We start from the raw sequence: 21,334 nt of genomic DNA, 5'->3' as shown, positions 1-21,334 counted from the left end.
TCACGGCTGGCTTGAGAAATAACTTAGATATGGCAACAGGCCATCTGCAATTATTTTTAAAAAATGTTTTGCCTATGGGCAATCTGGAAAAACTAAATATCAGATGCACAACAGGACTGAAGATTAGATGGCAAAAAATGTAGGGCCAATATCAAAAGCAGAAAAATTCCTTCAGTAGGTAAACAGAAATTTTGCCGAAATCAACTCTTGTCATCCCTTTAGAAATAATTGCCATCTGTTTTTATGATATAAGAAATATCAACAGCATCGTGCAGGTTATTTAACTTTTTTTCTTACAGTTTTAAAACCATTGCTCCTCTTCTTCCAATCCCAGCTTCCCTTAATATACTTTCAGCACATACATTGATAAAATGAAATGCTCATCCATAAAAAAATTACATAAATTAAGGAACCTGTTAATAGAACAGCAGTCCCCAATCTTTGTGGCTTAGTGGCCTGGCCGGGGGGGGGAGGGAGAGGGGAACTTGCCAGCCACATGCGCTAGTTGAGCAGCGCGCACGAACAATACAGCCAGCCACTCACACAGCCCAATTCCGAATAGGCCACGGCCCGGCCCAATAGTGAGCCACAGCCTGGGGGTTGGGAACCCCATAATAGAAGATAGAGTAGAATCACTATTAATGTCTTGGACAACATTTGGAGGCTATGGTTATCAATGACTGTTATTTAGAATGGATATATCCAGCAATTTGTTTCTGACTGACAGAAACAGAAATAGTTGCTAAGCTACAAAAGGGTGGGTGCCATTGCTCTCATGTCTGTTTGTCTGTTCCCCAAAAGAATTTATGAACCATGCAGGAACAGAAGGGAAACTTTTGGCCTGATCAAATATGGTTGATAGCAATTAAGCTAAAGTATGATTCTCTTTTAAACAATAGGAAGCAGAAGCTGACATTCAGCCAAAGTAGGTAATAACATACATACATATATCTATGTATAAAACAAATGAACTTCTCCACTATTGTATTACTTTGGTCTCCTCTATACTATTATACCAATCTGTGTCTGAAAAAGAAAATATTCTACACCCTTATTGTTAGTGATATAGCACAAATTAAACTTATATTTCTATCTCAAGAGAAAAAGAGTCTATTTTGTTATCAACCTTATAATGGCACAATGATTAGTATATTAAAATATGTAAATTTATTTAAATGTAATCAATCAGTTAAGAGCTGTAAAATAATTAGAAAACTAATCAGTTGACAGCAATGGTTAAGAATAAAGAGGTAATCAGTTACCAACTTAAAATTAATGACCTTAAAAATTGTTTTGTAGGACTAATATTTTTCAACCATCTATAAAGGAGTTTTTAATGTATTCTGATAGTATAAAAACACAGGCTTCTTTCATACTCATTAAGAGATTGGGAACTACTACATAATAAAAAGAAGTGTGCCTATCAAAAATAAAGTTCACCTGATTATAGAATTTGGAATAGGGCTTCAACTGTATTACTAAGATAAATAAAATCTTACAGATCACAAATGAATTGGATCCATGACTCCCTGTGCGGTAGATATCAAGAAATGTACCGTACTATAATTATTTGAAAAAGGTATTTTAAAGTAATAAAGCATTAAGTTGTAACATATACTAAGATAAAATCATTTGCATGAAATTTCATAATACCCACCCTTAGCTAAACAACAGTGGAAATTTCCTACAGCATTGTGGGAAATTGCCAGCAGATTTGAACGAATGTATTAACTTTGCAAATATTTTCATGATACTAAATATTTCATTTTTATTAAAAAGATCATTCCAAAACTATATACTGCTTGGTGGTTTTTTTTTAATAAATAGGTCAGGAATCAATTGTGACACAAAACCAGAGTAACATGGAAACCACATTGCTTTGGATTTTTCTAATAAATATCTCCCACATTCCCAACAAAGCTACGGTAATTGCTTGCTACTAATAATCCCATATTTAAATTTAAATTTCATAATCCAATGTGGAAGATTTTTTTTTTATTTCAGAGACATCTCAATCAACTCTGTGCAAAGCATTTAAGGACTTCCATATAATGTTATTAATGTAATGAATGGGATCAATCACTCCGATCTTATTTATTCAGCTTTTAAATACATTTCTACAAAGATTAACATGGAAATAATAAAATAAAAAGCCTCACATCGATTTCTTGGTCTTTTGGATCCCCAATTTCTTCACATCTAAGACTGTGCAATGCATAATTGTATGTATGCTGCACAATGTACACCCTTTTTGCTCTCAAGTTGTCCCCATATCGCCCACCTTGCCCCACTCTCCAAAAATATCGATGGTTCACTAAGAAGGGAAAGAACGGGAACGCTACAAGAAGCATTCTGGAGATGGAACAGTTAAACTCAGCAATGCATTCTTAGCCAGTGCGGTGACAGGATTTATTTACAGCTTCCATTAAATACAGCAAGCTCCATTACAAAGTGCTGTATGTGAGAAGAATTTTTGATTATACAATGCAAGTGCTTCACTGCATTAAACATAGCATGCCAGTGTATTCCCCCCACCCACCCTTTGTAATTGGTTTGGGTCATTGTTTGATGGGTTTATGAATTCATTACAGGAAACAGATGGATCACATAAATCAGAGCTATTCATCCAGCCAATCAAATGGCCAAATTTTCTCTTCTGTTCTCCTTCCCCCTTCTCTTCCCCCTTAAAGAAGCCGTGCACAAAATGGTGTATAGAGTATATAGAGAAATAAGTTGTTAAAACAACCTTGAAACAGGAAATGGAAGCAGGAAACACCTTTTAAATGTAACTAAGCTTACTACGATCACTATCACCTATCCAAAGCCTGATACAAAGAAAACTTACCTAAGTTCTCCTGAAACACTAGAACTCAAGCATAAAAAGCAAGATACTTAAGAATGCACCAAGTTCTGTTTTTAATGGCAATGAAAGTGTTTCATATTGGAAAGGCTTATTTTAACCCCTCAATTCCCATTTTCAAATGGAGAGTTTTTATTCAGAAAATTACTTCCTTTGTCTATTACTCTCTTAGGTTTGACAACAGTGACATCTGCTGGTAAAAGTGAAAGTATCACAAAGGTTACATAAGCATTAAAATTTTTAACATAAGCAAACCTTTTGTCATCCACTATATGGGGAAAAAAATCTAAATATCCTATTTTTATATTAGATAATGAAATAATTTCACTTGTGTGAAATTTCATTATCTGAGTTGTCTTATGTGGGGAGGGGGAAAGGAACACGCTTTGTAAAAATAATATTTCATTGGCTACTTTCAGATTTCTGCTGCATTTTTCAAGTTCCTTTTTTTTCTTTTACAAATAGGACTATTAAAGTCCAGGAAACTCTTCATAATAAAATGTAACCACACTGACCTAATTCTCAAGGGGGGGGGTCTAGTTATATATGAGTGGTTGGGAAATTAGAGAACATGACCATCAGTACATGGTCTTTGTAGATATTATTATTAAATCATAGGGCTAGAAGAGAGACCTTGGTGGTCTTTTAGTCCAACTCCCCTGCCCAAGGCACAGGATTCCTTATACAATCCTGGGCAAATGGCTGTCCAGTATTTTCTTGAAAACCTCCAGTGATGGAGCACCTTCAACTCTGGAAGGCAACCTGTTCTACTGTTTAATCATTCTCACTGTCAGAAAATTCCTCCTTATTTCCAGGTTGGATCTCCCTCTGATGAGCTTCCTCCCCTTGCTTCTTGTCCTGTCCTCAGGTGCTATGGAGAATAAATCAACACCCTCTTCTCTGTGACAGCCCTGCATGTTCCGGGAGGCTCCCCTAACCATTTTCCTTGTTGGGCCAAACATAACTAATTCCCTTAGCCGTATTTAATCTCCAGATCTCTTATCACCTTTGCTGTACTTCTCTGCACTCTTTATCGGACCTCAGCACCTTTTTTGTACTGTGGTGACCAGAACTGAACGCAGTATTCCAAATGTGGCCTCGCTATACAGTATAGAGCGATACTATCACTGCTCAAGATCTTGATATTATCCCTCTGGTGATGCAGCCTAGGACTGGGTTGGCATTTTTGGCCAATTTGGGAACAGCTATGTACTAAATTTTCTTGAGCATTTGAGTAGAATTTTGAGGTTTATAAAGTAGACGGGGGAGGGGGGAGGAATCTACCTACCAGACAATTCCTACTTTCTTTCTCAGGCTTATCCTGCCCAAGCTGCCTGAAAACAGCAATTTCAAGAATTGGGGATGGGGGTAGGGCTTGAGCATGGGAATAAGAATATGAAACTTCTGAGGGGAAAATTGCTTTAATTCTCACCCTTAAACAGCAACATGTGAGGGTGCAAATGAGGTGTCAGTGTGGGAGCGTACAGAAGGGGGGGGGGAAACTATTCTAATTAGACTTTAGTTTTTAAATTCATGTACTTTTAAGTTTTAAATATTCCAAACAAGGTTTACTAACTTTATATATATATATATATATATATATATATATATATATATATATATATATATATATATATATATATATATATATATATATATATATATATATATATATATATATATATATATATATATTTTCGTAGATTCTCGCGGGTGTCTGTATGTGTAGATCTAGAGTCTCGGGTTTCTTCCCGCGTTCCTTTCATCTTCAGAAAGTTGTGGCGACGTTTCGACGAAATCCCATCCGTCATCATCAGGCCGGAGTTTTCCTCCTGCTGCTTCCAGGAGCAATGCGTGGTCTGGCTGTTCCTTTCCTTCCAACTGCCGGTGGGGCTGTGTTCTGACTGGGTGGAGGCGTGGCTGCTTTCTGATTGGGTCGGAGGACACCCCCACCCAATCAGAAAGCAGCCACGCCTCCACCCAGTCAGAACACAGCCCCACCGGCAGTTGGAAGGAAAGGAACAGCCAGACCACGCATTGCTCCTGGAAGCAGCAGGAGGAACACTCCGGCCTGATGATGACGGATGGGATTTCGTCGAAACGTCACCACAACTTTCTGAAGATGAAAGGAACGCGGGAAGAAACCCGAGACTCTAGATCTACATATATATATATATATATATATATATATATATATATATGTATGTATGTATGTATGTATGTATGTATGTATGTATGTGTATGTGTATGTGTATGTGTATATGTATATGTATATGTATATGTATATATGTATATATGATGAAAATTCTGAATATATTTAGATATCATGCTAAACTGGGGCATGTATAGCAAAACACTTTCAGTGGATTAATTAAATTATTCAATATAACATTCACATATTCATCTCAAGAAGAACCATTGTTGACATGAACCCAAAAAGATCCAAATAAACTGACCAAGCAAAATAAAGAAGACCAATATGCTATAAACATAAAATTTTAAAATTTTTAGAAAATATTATTGAAAAATTGTCCAGAACTGTACCTTCTATACATATTTTTCAAAAAGCATTTCCTATCACTAGTACAAATTATATAAATCACTTGGATTTCTCTTATTGTCCCTTAAATGTAGACCTACACTAAGAACAGCATTTCTTTCATCTTCATTTTGAGAGCTTTAAACTTTTGCTTTTACATATACTTTTCTATGCTAACTATGCAAAGTTGTGCTTTTAAAAATCAATTATTTTTACATCTCTTCAGAATCCCTGGAGATCTACTGTCTTACTATCTATATTGAATCTTAGTAGAAAATATGGAACAAGAGTTGCCATCTTGGTTTAAAATATACTGACTCCTTTCTTTGTTAGCTATTTAGCTTTCTTGATAGCACATTTCTATTGCCTCATCAATAACTGTCCTCATCGACAAATGATGCCTGTATTTGACCCAATCCTGAAAATGCTGATATGCAAGGAAAGATCCTGTATCATACACAATACTAAGATATACAGTTCTTATACAAATGTTTGTACAGTAAAAGTATTTCTACAAGTACTTACATAACAATTGCATTACCAGAATACATCTAATAAGGTAGCTCTTGATTTACAATCATTCATTTAGTGGCTATTCGAGTTATAACGGCACTGAAAAATGACTGTTTTTCACACTTATTACCATTGCAGTATCCCCTTGGTAACATGATCAGAATTCGGACACCTGGCAAGTTGCATATATTTATGACAGTTGCAGTGTCCCAGGGTCATGTGATCATCTTTTGCAACCTTCTGACAAGCTAAGTCAATGAGGAAGCAATTCATTTAACAACCATGTTACTAACTTAACAACTGCAGTGATTCACTTAACAACCATGGCCAGAAAGGTTGTAAAATGGGGAAAACTCACTTAACAACTGTCTTGCTTAGCAATAGAAATTTTGGGATCAATTGTGGTGGTAAGTTGAGGACTACAGGGGATGTAAAGGGGATTACAGAAAATACCTGTGAATGGAAGAAAGAAGTATTTCTTTTTCAGTATGAAAGAACATACTAACAATTATGAAGTTATCTGAGGATTCCTTTCACTGCCTCTATTCCTTCTGTAAACTTTAAAACTGGCTCCAATATGTCACAGTGTGATTATATAGGGTGATTTCCATGAATACTATATGAAGAAAAAGACTGCCCCCACCAAATTTCATTCCATTTCTTCTCATTCTGCCTATAATCCAATTTTTATCTGGAACTCTATTGTTGTTGTTGTTAGTTGCGAAGTCGTGTCCGACCCATCGCGACCCTATGGACAATGTTCCTCCAGGCCTTCCTGTCCTCTACCATCTTCTGGAGTCCATTTAAGCTCACGTCTACTGCTTCAGTGACTCCATCCAGCCACCTCATTCTCTGTCGTCCCCTTCTTCTCTTGCCCTCAGCCTTTCCCAGCATTAGGCTCTTCTCCAATGAGTCCTTCCTTCTCATTAGGTGGCCAAAGTATTTGAGTTTTAGCTTCAGGATCTGGCCTTCTAAAGAGCAGTCAGGGTTGATCTCCTCTAGGACTGACCGGTTTGATCGCCTTGCAGTCCAAGGGACTCGCAGGAGTCTTCTCCAGCACCATAGTTCAAAGGCATCAATTCTTTGGCGCTCAGCCTTTCGTATGGTCCAGCTTTCACTGCCATACATTGCAACTGGGAACTCTATAGCTACCCATAAACAATTCTGAGGACTTTATGGTGGCTACCTTCATCCTATCTGAAAATGTATAACATCAAAATGCATTATAATGCTATACTTCTAAGAGGGAAGAAAAAGGCATATCTACAACCGAGTTGCTGAAATATTTCTGAAAATTGCTCTAATGCAACAATTTTGGAATAAGCAAATGCCTAACAGCAACAAAGAACAATACATTTATGTTATCTGGTTATATATTTCACACTCTTTAGAACTATTGTCCAGAAATTTAATTTTATCATTTTGAATTGAACAATATTAATCATCCTGATTAGCTAATGTCTATATTAAGTTGATTTTCATTCCTCTCACTGCAGTGAGTTTAGTAAAGGAATCCTAGTGGCAGTCATTTCCTTCCATTTCTATAGGTCTTGAAATATACAGTACATATAATATTCACTGGTTAGGCCCTAGGGAGCCAAACAGAAGCTATCTTGGAGAATCTTTGTTTCCAACATCATGAAGAAAGTAAAAAATCTATTTAGCCTACTCTCAAAGTAAAAGGACAATGTGAAACCTCCAGAAAAGTTTCTGAGAGTTATTTATGAACCTTCAACTGTATCTTAATGAAATCTGGACCTTTGGAATTAAGAACTCTGCTGAGGACTAAGCTGGCTGGCAGTCAATCTGCAGATTAGCAAGAATTGCTGTTCTACAATATATGAAATCAAGTAGTTCTTCAGCTTATATGAGAATTGAAGTTTATTTTTGTACCTTTGTGGAATCACAGATGTATAGGGATGTGGGATACTATTTTTGGCTTGCATACAAAATAGGTATCAATTGTAAGGCTTTTTGAAAGGCCTTAAAGATATGGTTTTGTCCTGGGACTCTGGGATGCATATCTGTGAAAGAACTGGTTACATTAATTTGTTATTGGTGCTCTTATTTGAACTTGGCTAGTGATTATATTTGTGCAGGGTGTTTTACATTATGTTTTTGTACATTATTGTTAGCTGTCCAGAGTCATTAATTTGAGAAAAATGGAATGGAATGGAATAGAATAGAATACCCTGATCATATCTCTTAGCCTTAGACAGAAGAGAGTATGCACTGTTAATCACCCAGCTTTAAGAATGAGGATTGAACCTGCCTCTCTCAGAATTTTTTTCAAACTGCTGAGTCAGAGATATCTTTTCTGTTAGTAAAGAAAATGAATGTTTCCTCTTAATTATTTTAAGATTAACTACAACATTTTGCTGACTTCTTTTTAAAGAATGCCACTCTGGATAATATATTGCTATAACATAGTTACATTTAATTATGATTACATTTTTGTTTACTGTATACCACATTGGATGCAGTATTCACTTAACACTCATGCAGATATGATATGACTGATAGAATGATCTGCCAAATGACTTTAAAGACTCATTATATGTTCTGGAGTCTCCCTGTTGTGTGACACATTTCATGATACTCAGTTTCAATATATTTAGGTCAAATTGTAAAAGAAAGGGGAAAAAACTGTCCTCTGAATTTGATGACTGTATATTTACAGTATATGGCATTCAGACTAGGAACATGAGAACTGATGGCTTCAACTTAGAAGATTAGAATTCATTTCAGGGACTTTACCTTTTAACTAACCCCAATACGATACCAAATGAAGTTACAGTTTACAAAGCAAGTAGAAATAATTATTACCCCCTCATTACATTCTTAACAGCAATTCTCATTATTTGTTTCATTTTTTGCTTTCTTTCTTTTTGCAGACCATTTTAGTATACATTCAACATATCAAAGGCCGCTTAGATTACTGAATTAAAGCAGTTATCTCCATTCATACCCATTCCTACATTTTGTACTCAAAACAAATATGCAGAGAAAAATGAAAAAGTCATGAACAATATTTTTATCTGAACATATTGATATTTCAACATGTTATTGTGTACATAAACTCTATAATAATTCCCACTTTCCCCTCATTCCACCTGCACAGCAAAATGTGGAAGGAATTTTGTTTTGATTAAAAATTCATTTGTCTCTAATCTTTCAAAGGCTTAACTTTCCTGTTTTTGTAAGAGAATATCTTTGCTCTAAAATAGTCTGGAATCTGCTCCAGCTGATCATCTATATTTAGTTATTTGTTGCAGTCAGATTATATAAGAATAAAGACTACATTGCCCATGAAAATCTGATGATGAAAAATAGTGTTAGACCTCTTAGACTGAAATCAAATTCAACTATTGATCCCTATTTACACTTGTCAATTTTTACAATCAGTCTGTCAGATCTTGAGACCTATTTTGGGGGCCATTTTAAGATCTAGTAGAATGAGTAAGGCCTAAAATCTTCCGGTAATTCTCAAAAAAATAATAATCAATGGGACCCTAAGTGTTGTTTTCAGATCTGAAACAAAGAAACTAGAGGAGAATGGAGTTCTCCAAATCATCATGAGCTTGAAATTTAAAAAGTACTTCAATTTTTTTGTCCCATTGTGTAGCAGTAGAATTAATGTCTTTAAACAAAGGCTGGAGAACTGCTTTTCCAAGGCCAGGTGGAAGACGATCTTCCTAATAGGAGATGCTACTATTCTACAGGCAATCAAGATCCTAGTTTCATAAGTGTGGCCCAGTACTGTCTATTTCACACAACTAACTGACTGTAACCAATAAATTCTGTCATTACAAGATTGAGTTACAAGTGACCATTATCCAATTTAAGCCCACTCTAATACACTACATTCCATGCTAAGAAAAGCTACTCAGTAGCCAAATCTTCCATTCTTTAACCTGAGCTGTATTATGTATACTAGTAGATTCAGTGCTATTACAACAATTCAAAGGATTCTTAAGTGCAGCAGTGTTCCAGCGGAGGTCAGTAATCTACTTATTTGAAAGTTCAGCAATATGATCAATACAACAGCTATATATACCCAAGTTAAGCCAGGGATCTCAGCCTTCAAAGGGTAATGTCACTATCATTAACAATTTCAGCATGAACAGCACCTATAACCACTTAGACAGAATTGAAACTTGATACAGCAGTAGTCAAATCACAAGCTTCAGATACATCCTGAAATTATGTATATAAGAAGTATTGGCACATTCAATACTACCTCATAATCAACTCAGCCAGATTAGAGGAGGCATCTGGTTTCTTTGGATGTATAATGGTGCTTGGAGTATATTTCAACATTAAAGATAAATAAGGACAGATATAACTGAGTTTGGAGATTTGAATGAATGAAAACATGTTAGAAGAAAATAGTTTTGAAGCATTGGAATTTTTGAAGACAACATTACTTATGTTTAACTAAATGGCTGGGGATCTATGTATGTACTTATACATACATATATACACACATACAAATTATTTATCTGACTGCCCAACTTGTAAACTGAGATTCTGATTAGCTAAAATGGAACTTAAAAACAAACAAACCAAAAACAAACAAATAATAACTCACAATAGCGTAATATAAAACAGCACAATTTGAAGTCCAAAATACAACACGTGGAAAATCTATTTTCCAAATGGGCTCACCTGACTTTCCGATCCAGTGCTGCTCAAAAGAGCTGGTGTCACAACAGAAAAGGCACACTTAGGTCTCATTAGATGGTATTGTTTCATGGAGGGGACCAATCAGAAGTCTACCTATGCAAAAAAATAATCAGCAGCCTGCTTCCAAAACCAGCCAATCAAGAAGTGATTCTCTAGGAATTTCTTCAAAACAGACCAATCAGAAGTCTACCTAGATTAGGAACAAATCTGGAACCAGTTTTCTTGGACTCCTGTGACATTAGCCAATCAGATACCAGCTTGCTGCATTCAAATACATAGCCCATTCAGCCTGTATTCAGTTGCCTATGAGCTGCCAAGAAGTACACTACAAAGCAGCTCATTCTGGCTTTGAAGATGCCAATCACAGGTGTTGACACAACACCAGGGCATCAAAAACTAAAGTATGGCCATAGAGCCTGAAAGCAACTCACTACTTCATACCTAGTCTATTGGATCCCACAGATAACATGACACCATTCCATGAAGAGCTTCAAAGGTAATAATAATTACCTGCATCATCCAATTCAATTCATTAAGTAGCGGTAACATAGACATACTATGGCAGGGATCCCCAACCCCCAAGCTGCAGCTGTCTACCAGGTGGTGGCCTATTCAGAAATAGGCTGCGGGAGCAGCTGGTTGGTGCATGCAACCACAGCTCGACTCCAGCCTGTCACTTGCATGGGCCAGTTCCCTTCTCCCTCCCCACCAGGTCACTAAACCGTAAAGGTTGGGGACTGTAGTACCATGGTACACTCATCACTAACATGCTATTGCATCCTGTACTGCAGCTTTGGTAGATTTTGTTGAAATAATCCAATTGGGAAGTGACTATAAGTAAAATTTCCTGATGCAGGAATGGGAGCAACTGGCACAAAATATGGTGTTGTGTAAAGTCCCTCTTGGCCACAACTGTCACCTACTCTTCAATCGGGAGCTGGATACCAATTCTTTCTGGGGAAGTGATTAAGAGACAGTAAGTCTCTAAATCCACAGGGCTTTAAAACTCACAATTACTAAGCATTGCTGGGGTTTAGTCAAATCCTATTCCTCATCCCAGCCCTCCACAGCCTCTAGGTATTGCGAAAGTACTTTGATGGCAATACTTGCTCAATCCTTTTTAGACATATAAAGCTGTGCATCATCAACATAGTAATAACAAACCAATGCCTATGGGTAATTTCACCTCGTGGTTTCTTGTAGATGTTAACAGGAACTGTAGTTAACACCCTGAGAAAGTCTACAAAGCAATGAACTAAGGCTAGATGTCTCCTGTCCTACCTACATCAACTGGAACTCACCTGACAGGGAAGAGAAGAACCACTGGAATAGATCATGCCTCATTTCCAATGCCAAAATTAATCCAGATGAATACCATGATCAATGTTATCAAAGGCCACAGAGAAACTGAGGACCATCCTATCTTGGTTCTCCCATAGGTCACCCAAGTGTGATCTGTGTCACCTCTGTGCTGTATCCCAATCTGAGCTGAACTTCAGATTATTGGTTTCTTCCAGAGACCTTTTAAACAATCTTCCCTAAAAAAGAGAAACTTGGGATGCAAAAAAAAAACATTGTCTAGAAGTATTGAATTCAGAGACAGTTTCTTTAAGAGCAGGTGGAATCTCATTAGGAAGGGAACTGTTACCTGGATTTAGCCATATGCTGTCTCCAACAACAGCATGGCTACAGACATGTACAAAAGCCCTGACCAGCTACCTTTACATAGCTTCACATGTTTAACATGAAAAGATTAAAAACGGTTTATATGCATTTTACTAAACAAGCTTCCTAAGATTAAAACCCATTCCTGAATGTTAAGAAACTTGGAAACATGCTTCGTTTGAATAAACTTGTCCAAATCTACATCTTTGCTGTTTATTCTAAATATGCTTGCACCCAGTGAGATATTATATATGTGACTTTCTTTACATGCATACCCATGCTTAATGTTTCACATATTGCAGCAAATAAGTATGTTTGCATTCTATATGTTAAAATTGCTATTCAATTCTGATCACTTCAACCTAGTACTGCTGCAGGAAAATCTTTTGGAGTTCTCTATTTTTAGCCTTTCTACCTTTAAATAACAGAAACTTTCAAAATATATTCTAAGCAGGGGCACTATTCCACTGATATAAATCTTTCTGACAGTGATGACAATCAACCAGTGGAACAACTTACCCCCAGAAATCATGGGCGCTCCATCACTGGAGATTTTTAAGAAGAGACTAGACATTCACCTGTCTGAGACGGTATAGGTTCTCCTGCTTGAGCAAGGGGCTAGACTAGAAGACCTCCAAGGTCCCTTCCAGCTCTATTCTATTCTATTCTGTTCTATTCTATTCTTATTCTACTTCTACTTCTAATTCTACTATTTAAAAGACGGGCTAAGATGACAAAATAATTTCCTTCTTCAGATGGCTAATAGATTTTTAAAGCAAACACATTCCAGTGTCTAAAAGTGAAAACCTGGAATGATACAGTAGCGGGAAGAGTCTTCATTAATTCATCTAAACCTTAACAGAATGTTATGTCTGTAGGGCTATCATATATTAATGACATATATGGGAAGCAGCATTTAAATTATTCAGGAACACTGGGAATGCAGATCCAGCAGTTTTTGTAATTCTCACTGCTGTACAAAAGAAACGAAGGAAGATAGCATCCTCTCTCTTTCATCTTCACTCTTTTTCTCCCATATATACAAGCATATATACACTCGCACAAAGCCGGGCCAAATCAGCTCTACAATCACCGAGCTGATAAAAACTAGCAAGACTCCTTTCAGTTGTTACACACATAACAACGAACCCTTCTGTGCACATATATCCACACTCTTTTACATAATCAGACACGCCTTCAAAGATATGTATGCTAAATTGTCCAGGGCAATTTTATCAATTATAAATGCATAAACAATGGCTACCTCAAAAAACAGTAAAGAGACCAAAATCAAGCACGGAGCAAACAGAATCCATACCTCGGTGTTTACAGACTAACAACGGTGCCAATGTGCAAAGCTGGCTTATTCTATTTATTGTTTTAGTTGACAGCTCTTGCTTGAGCACCCATCACCATGGCAACAGTGGGCACAACTCACAAAGCACCCAAACGAACTCAGAGCTAAATTAACTTATTGCATGTCACCAATGAGAAACGACTGTTCAGAGGTAATTTTCTGTACTAATATGTAATAGAGTTAACTCTCTAAATTGAATTAAATTAATTAAATGCCACTCCCAGTAAATCAGTTTCTATTACATCAATGTTACAATGAATTAAATGTTTTATTAAAACCACTAATAATATTATGCTATTACATCATTCATTCAAAATTCTTTGCAGTTTAGTTCAAGAGACATGCTTCGTATTAAGCAGCAACGTAACTAACAAGTCAACAGCATTTGTTACAGCTTTGCTTATATCAATTTATGATAGGAAGTGAAAAACTTGATTTCAGAGAAGTAATTCATTCTACACTATTACTGACCTAAATGTAAACAGTAAGAACAATTTCTAGAAGTATTACTTGTTGTAATTGGACCAAGCAGAATAAAACTCCTAATTTATAAAGCAGAACCCAAAATAAGGATACAAATAAAGTAGGTATTGATGGTCCCATTTCTGGATAAACTATAGATATAAGCAAAAAAAAAGTATTAGCCGCTAAAATGTTTCATTTCAAGTTACATAGAAGCATTCTAAACCACCACAGACCGAACTTAAGAATCACTAGTATTTGGTTCAAAGCACAGTCATCCAAAAAAACAAAACAAAACAAAAACGTTCTGGATATAAAGAAGTATTCAGAAGCAACTGAAGGATCATTTACAATTGAGACTTTCCCAGAATCACAGAAAGAAGCAAGATGTGGAAAATATATGGAGGAAAAGCAACAATGCCCTAATGTAGCTTTATCATCCTGTCAATGGGGAAAAAAAGAGCTGCATCTTGAAGCCTTCTTTATGAGTAATCAAAAAGAGGAACACTTTACAAACAGCAGAGGGAGCACTCCATATTCTTAGTCTGATCACTGTTTCTATGGAGTTTGGTATTGCTTAAAGGGACGCGGTGGCTCAGTGGGTTAAGACGCTGAGCTTGTCGATCAGAAGGTCGGCAGTTTGGCGGGTCGAATCCCAAGTGCCGCATAACAGAGTGAGCGCCTGTTACTCGTCCCAGCTTCTGCCAACCCAGCAGTTCGAAAGCACGTAAAAATGCAAATAGAAAAATAGGGACCACTACGATGGGAAGGTAACAGTGTTCCGTGCGCCTTTGGCGTCTAGTCATGCCGGCCACATGACCACGGAGACGTCCTCAGACAAGCCCTGGCTCTTCGGCTTTGAAACGGAGATGAGCACCGGCCCCTAGAGTTGGAAACGACTAGCACGCATGTGCAAGGGAGGGAACCTTTACCTTTTATCTTTAAAGGGAAAATGCAGCAATCCTTTTATTAAAGGCACAGAATAGTAGATTCTGATCCTCTAGGTTTTTCTCTAAAAATTCCAATTTTTCCAAGGATGTTTTGAGGTCGTTTAATCCTTTAATTTTTCCTACCTACCTGAACAGCTCTGTAAACCTGAAATTTCCCCCAAAGCATATGAGTGTCTTCCCTTTATTTTTCACTATTTTTATTTTGATAACAGTGATAACACTGAGCAGGAATATTAGCAGGAATGGTGAGAGGAAAGTTCAATTACAATATTTTTAATGCCTGAATTTCAACAGAACAAAACTTTTCCAAAACAAAAGTATTGAAACAGCTGAAGAAAATGTGGCAGCAGATTCAGGAAAAACAATTTTGTGATAATCATCATCTTATCATCATTATTATCTATTAAATTTACAGTAAATGCTGCCCAACTTTTTATGCTGCGGCACATAAAAATATTTTATATGACAATGTAAAACCAAGTCTCTTAGCCGAGTTTGACATTTCAACTACTGATCATTTAACAGATATATAACCATGTAAATTTATTTGCAACAGTATTTAACTAATTTGGCTTTGCCATCTTGTGGAATGTTTTTTCAATTTCCCAGTCTGTACCCCTGTATTCTCTGGAGAACTCTTTTTTTTCCCCTCTTCCATTTAATCATGTTCGATTTTCCAAGACTGCTTGGAGAAGTCACTGCAGTTTTCTTGGCAAGGCTTTTCAGAAGGGGGAACAAAGTGAAGAGTTATCCTATTCAGGTGCTAAATTGGATCAGTTTTCAAGCTTAGACAAGGCCAGCCAGGTGCTGCCATCTGCTGAAATTATGATGCTGGTAATAAGCAAATAAATATAAGTCTGTATAACTGTAACAAACAAAACATCATGTCTAGGGACTGAAATTGATAACATAAAAAATGCAGTCACTGGTATTAAGATTGTCCTACAAAATCATGAAGAAAATGAATACTTACTAAAGGATAGAGCCATCTGATCATTCCTGATGAAGATCATATTGCATAAAATGTGCAATGGAAGTATATAATCTATCCAGAAATAGTTCTGATATTATGACAATCAGCTGAGACTGCTGTTAAGAACAGCTTGAGAACATTAGTGGCCAAAGAGTTGATAGCCATACTTCAAATAAGATTTATCTATTTAATTTCTATGGTTGGTCATCACAACTGCGTCATTCTGTGAGGTGTATATTTCTTAAAACAATAAAACATTTAAAAGTAATACAAACAATGCAAAAATAGGTAGATACAGCAGTCAAGGCAATTATCCAATTTAGCAGCAAAGCCAAGAAATGGGGCCCTGAACACATTCTGAATCCCAACAATAAGTTCTTATAAAACAATAGGTTCTAAACATTTAGAAGTTAAAATGTAACAAAAATGAAAAACAGCATAGAGATGGAGAGAGAGGAAGGAAGGAAGGAAGGAAGGAAGGAAGGAAGGAAGGAAGGAAGGAAGGAAGGAAGGAAGGAAAGACATGGAGCTTTTGATGGAAAAACAAAGTAGGAAGGAGGCAATGGCAAACCACTTTCAAAAACCTTACAAAGAAAACTTCAGGGATTAGTCTAGGCCAGGGGTAGGCAACCTTGGCTCTTTTATGACTCATGGACTTCAACTCCCAGAATTCCTTAGCTGACTCAGGAATTCTGGGAGTTGAAGTCCATGAGTCATAAAAGAGCCGAGGCTGTCTACCCCTGGTCTAGGCCAGGGGTGTCAAACTTGCAATATCACGTGACGTGTTACAATGTATCGCAACTTTTTTTCCATTGCTGGCAATGTGGGTAGGCGTGGCTTCGCCATGAGGCATCTGGCCCGTGGGCTGGCAGTTTGACACCCCTTGTCTAGGCAACTGTCAAGAGTCAACACTGAGTCAAAAGCAAAGAAACAAATAAACATAGGTAAACAGATACGGCACATCTGTTTTTAATTGAATTAGGAGCAACACATCTGCATGACTCAAATAAAGTCTTTATTATAGTCTTTGGTCCAGAAAGCACAACAATAAAATAGATATTAATTAATGATGTTTCAAAAGAAGCCCAGTAAGCCAATGATGGGCAAATATAGTTCTGCTAAAATAATTTTTACTGGTAAGCTAATTTAGGAAGTGAAAAACAGGCTGTGGGACATGTCCCAAGTAAAGGCAGTGACAAAGGGGCTGCCACTTATTTCACCATCTTGTGATATTGGACTAGCCTGCCCTTTTAATATTTAAAGCAGATTGATTTCAAGAAGTCTACAAAAGGCAAGAATGAAGAATTAGATTTGTAGATGTATTAATTGTATTTCTTCAATGAAACAGTTCAACTACAATACCCATTATTTTAGAGGACTGTTAAACAGAACTCAGTAGACATATACAGAATTATATTTTTATTAAAGGGTTTCTACAGGTTTTGTGGACTTCCTCAAGTCTAAACACACTGGATTTCCCCCTGTACTGAATACTCCCCCTCTTGTTTTTACCTTTTGATTTATCTGCAGTCCTATTAGCATTCAATAATGGGATTTATTGTTAACGACAGTAAAGTTGATTTCTGCATTTAAAATCAATCAAGTACTACAATGCTATCTGTGATATATGATGTGCTCATCTTCAGACTTTGGTTAATAAATTCCAGTGCATGCATTTGCCACACAAGGTCTTCCTGCTCAAAATGACTCCAAGTCCCTTCATGATCTGAAAATTCTGGTTTATCTTTCGTGTAGTATTTATTTATTTATTTATTTATTTATTTATTTATTTATTTATTTATTTATTTATTTATTATTGGGACTTATATGCCGCCCTATCTCCCGAAGGACTCAGGGCGGCTAACAACAGTAACATATAATAAATACAGAAGTTAAGATAAAAATTAAAATTAAAGGCCTCTGTACAATAAATTAAAATTAAAATAAATTAAAAGTATTGCTTAGTCCTAATCATAATTTGAATTTCTGGTATGAATCAATGCTGTTTATGCCATGTAAATGTTATGTTTTGCATTTTTACAGGATTATGTAAAGTACAGATCATATAGAATCTACATATAGGACACAGAATTTGCTATTATATTTTATAAAAACAGATGTGGGGACTAGATAACTATGTAAGAATCATGGGGAATGTTTCTTTACATTTACATTAAAATAATATCTAAACGGTAGTGAAACTAAATTTTAAAAACAAGCTTCTTTTCTGCTCAGTTTCCAAGTTCACTTTTTGGACATGGCGTTAAAGTCTCTGGCAGCATCTGAGCTTTAGTGGTTTTGATGCAGGATGAAGCAAATTTATCTCAAATCTAGTTCAGAACTTCCTTTGTGACTATCTATCATTCTGATTGACAATCTATGTCACATATTAAACTTGGGAAGCTTTCCACACAGTTGACAGAAAACCCAATTTTCTTGATTTATATGCAGTAGCAATGTTTATCTCAATCCAAAGGCAATGGAACATGAAGGAAAAGGAATCTGCTTATTAGGCCTAAACTAGATCTATGTCTCTGAGCTATGACAGGGCTAGAAATATTCTTAGGCAACATATTTAGCACAAAGAACAACAAAACGGTTTAGGCAGTATCTCAAAATTTCAAAACCTAAGTTTCAATTAATTATGATTTCTGAATACCAGGAATCAGCCTGTTACTTTGCTATTTTAATTGGGCCCCAATACTAGGAAACATTTCTCAGAGCATGCGTGAATGCTCTGCCATCTGCTTTTTTAGATGGAGATTTAATACTGTCGTGATCTTTTTAATGAATGCAGTTTCCCCCTATGGGTCCTAGAACTACTGAAATGAATGAGATTATTATCCACTATTATTTTTAAGAGTTACACGATATGACTTGGTTTTACATTTTCACTGTCTCTGGACATGAAAATGATAGTTTTTTCCTGTTATCAGATAAATAAGGTAGTAAAAAGATAATAAAGCCAACCAAAACTTATTGCAATTTTGCTGTTATCTACAAGTTGGCTACATATGAGGGTGAAGGTTCGTTTTCCGAGCTTCTGGGTTGGTTGCTGAACGTTTCACTGCCAGGCTAAGTAACATCTTCAGCAGAGTTTAGGGGATGTCAGTGTCAGTGAACAAAGAATACTGACCTGATATCCTTTTACTGAAGATGTTACCTCACCTGCTAACAAAACGTTCAGAAACCAACCCACAAGCTCTAAGAACGAATCTTCACCCTCATCCTACACCTGAGCTACAGATATTCGCCACTAGTGGCTATATATTCTGTGTCCATACTTCATCAGTTTAAGTATTGTATTGCTGGACTGGAACTGCTATAAAATTACCAACTTGCTTATGAACTCAATTAAACTCAGTACCAGGATTGATTTGCAGCCCTTTTATAATCACAAAATTGAGTAATACTATGAAACATGTTATTGTCATATTATTATATACTGTACCATGTTCTTGCTATAATAGCCATGGAAACAATTTAAATCAATATATATATAATACATATAATTACCTTTGGTTTTTTGTTCAGCAGCCTGAAAGACATAAACAACAAAATACCAGTTAGTAGTCAGATTTTTATTGAAGACAATGTGAAAATAAAATAAAATATATAGCCCCAACAATTAGTCATAGCATACATAAAACATGATCACCATGTTTATATGGTCTTCCCAATTTTTGGTTTGATGTTTTGAGCAATTTTGCAGGAAGGAAGATCAGTGGCTATGTAAATATGGAAGTGTTTTCAGAACCAATTTAGTGTTATAAGGATAAGCAAAATTGAATATTGTTGACTCTGGACTTTCTAGCTTAGTGGTATACAAGCTTGAATTTTTCAAAAACCTTCAAGTGTAAACTTCACAAACTCAAGAATTAAGCAATTAGAAAACATCAGGCTGCACACCTTTCCTCCACCACATATATTTTATTCATAACTTCATTAAAAAAGCATAAGCTTAAAATATTTTGTTACAAATAATGAAAAGAACACAGTAAACATGCAGGTAATTTATACTGGCTCTAGTTTATAGCGATCAAAGTAAACTGTAGCTTTGCCACCAGAAAATATTGAATATACGGTATGTATACTAGTGACATATTATGAAATAAGATACTTCAATATATTTACACTGAACTCTTCAAATTAATTACACATGTATTTCAATAATTATACAAATTAAGTTATAAAAAGAATCTAGACTGTCAATGATTTAATTAGTCTAGGTAATGAAATAGGTACATTAGTGGGTATATAACTGTCCATATGTGTATGCCTACATACAAAATTTAGTTTGTAACCATTCTAGGGCAACACAGAAAGGATACAGCTTAAGTATCTCATGAATGTTTGAATGAATAAGTGATATTAAACATATTAATATTATAATGAGCATGATTTGGATAGTTTTGAATACATAAAGAGCTTGAATGTATTCAGAGGAGTTCTGGATTCCCTCTGCTGCTTTAAATATTTCAAAACTATTATTATGTGAACAGAATGCAGAACAATATTCTAAGAGAAGTCTAACTATTACATTTAAGGCTGTTTTAGATGTTTGATTTTATCAAGCGTTCTGAAGATAATTTAAACTGCCACATTTTCATTTTAGTCTATTGTGTTGTTTTATTATTTTACATTATACAGTTATTTTTTTTGTGTTACCATGTGTATGCCAATAAAGTAAATTATTGCCAATAATTAAATAATTTTACTATTATTACCTCTATGAGCACCATCACCATGCCACCAGTTTAATTTCAGGATTAGTTTCCATAGGAGCTTGTAGCATATCAGCTCCTAAACAAACTGGTATTGAAATTAAAGCAGCTGGTGGTGGCATGGTTATGTAATAGAGGTAATTATACTACTACATATAAGTCCTCGACTTACAATCCGAATTGAGCCCAAAATTTCTGTTGTTGAGACATTTGTTAAGTGGATTTTGTCCCATTTTACGACCTGTCCCAGTTGTTAAGTGAACCACTGCAGTTGTTAAATTAGTGACACGGTTGTTAAGTGAATCTGGCTTCCCCATTGACCTTGCTTGTCAGAAGGGGATCACATCACCCTGGGACACTGCAACCATCATAAATATTCAGCAAAGCATATTGAACACATGACTACGGGGATGCTGCAATGGTTGTTTACTGTGAAAAATGGTCATGAGTCACTTTTTCAGTGTGGCTGTAACTTTAGTAACTTTGGTCACTAAACGAACTGTTGTAGGTCAAGGACTACATGTATACAGAACTCTGATAGAACACAACAGCTGAGGCTAAGAAGGATTTGAAAGTCTATGTCTCAACACTACCACTGCCAGCAT

The 21,334-nt window shown here is 36.0% G+C and overlaps 1 protein-coding gene across 2 annotated transcripts in view; it reads right to left on the bottom strand.

Annotated features, from left to right (window-relative positions):
- Nucleotides 1-21,334, bottom strand: part of TNRC6C (trinucleotide repeat containing adaptor 6C) — a 147,335-nt gene that overhangs the window by 80,542 nt on the left and 45,459 nt on the right. For both annotated transcript variants that reach the window (XM_083352361.1, XM_083352362.1), the window contains exon 3: nucleotides 19,522-19,543. In XM_083352361.1, the coding sequence (XP_083208487.1) occupies nucleotides 19,522-19,543 (22 nt within the window). The remainder of the gene's footprint in view (nucleotides 1-19,521; nucleotides 19,544-21,334) is intronic.

This window comes from Vipera ursinii (genome assembly GCF_947247035.1).
Source record: "Vipera ursinii genome assembly, chromosome: 2".
NCBI classification, from domain to species: Eukaryota; Metazoa; Chordata; class Lepidosauria; order Squamata; family Viperidae; genus Vipera; species Vipera ursinii.
Note: the sequence above shows the minus strand (reverse complement) of the source record. Positions and strands in the feature narration are given on the sequence as shown.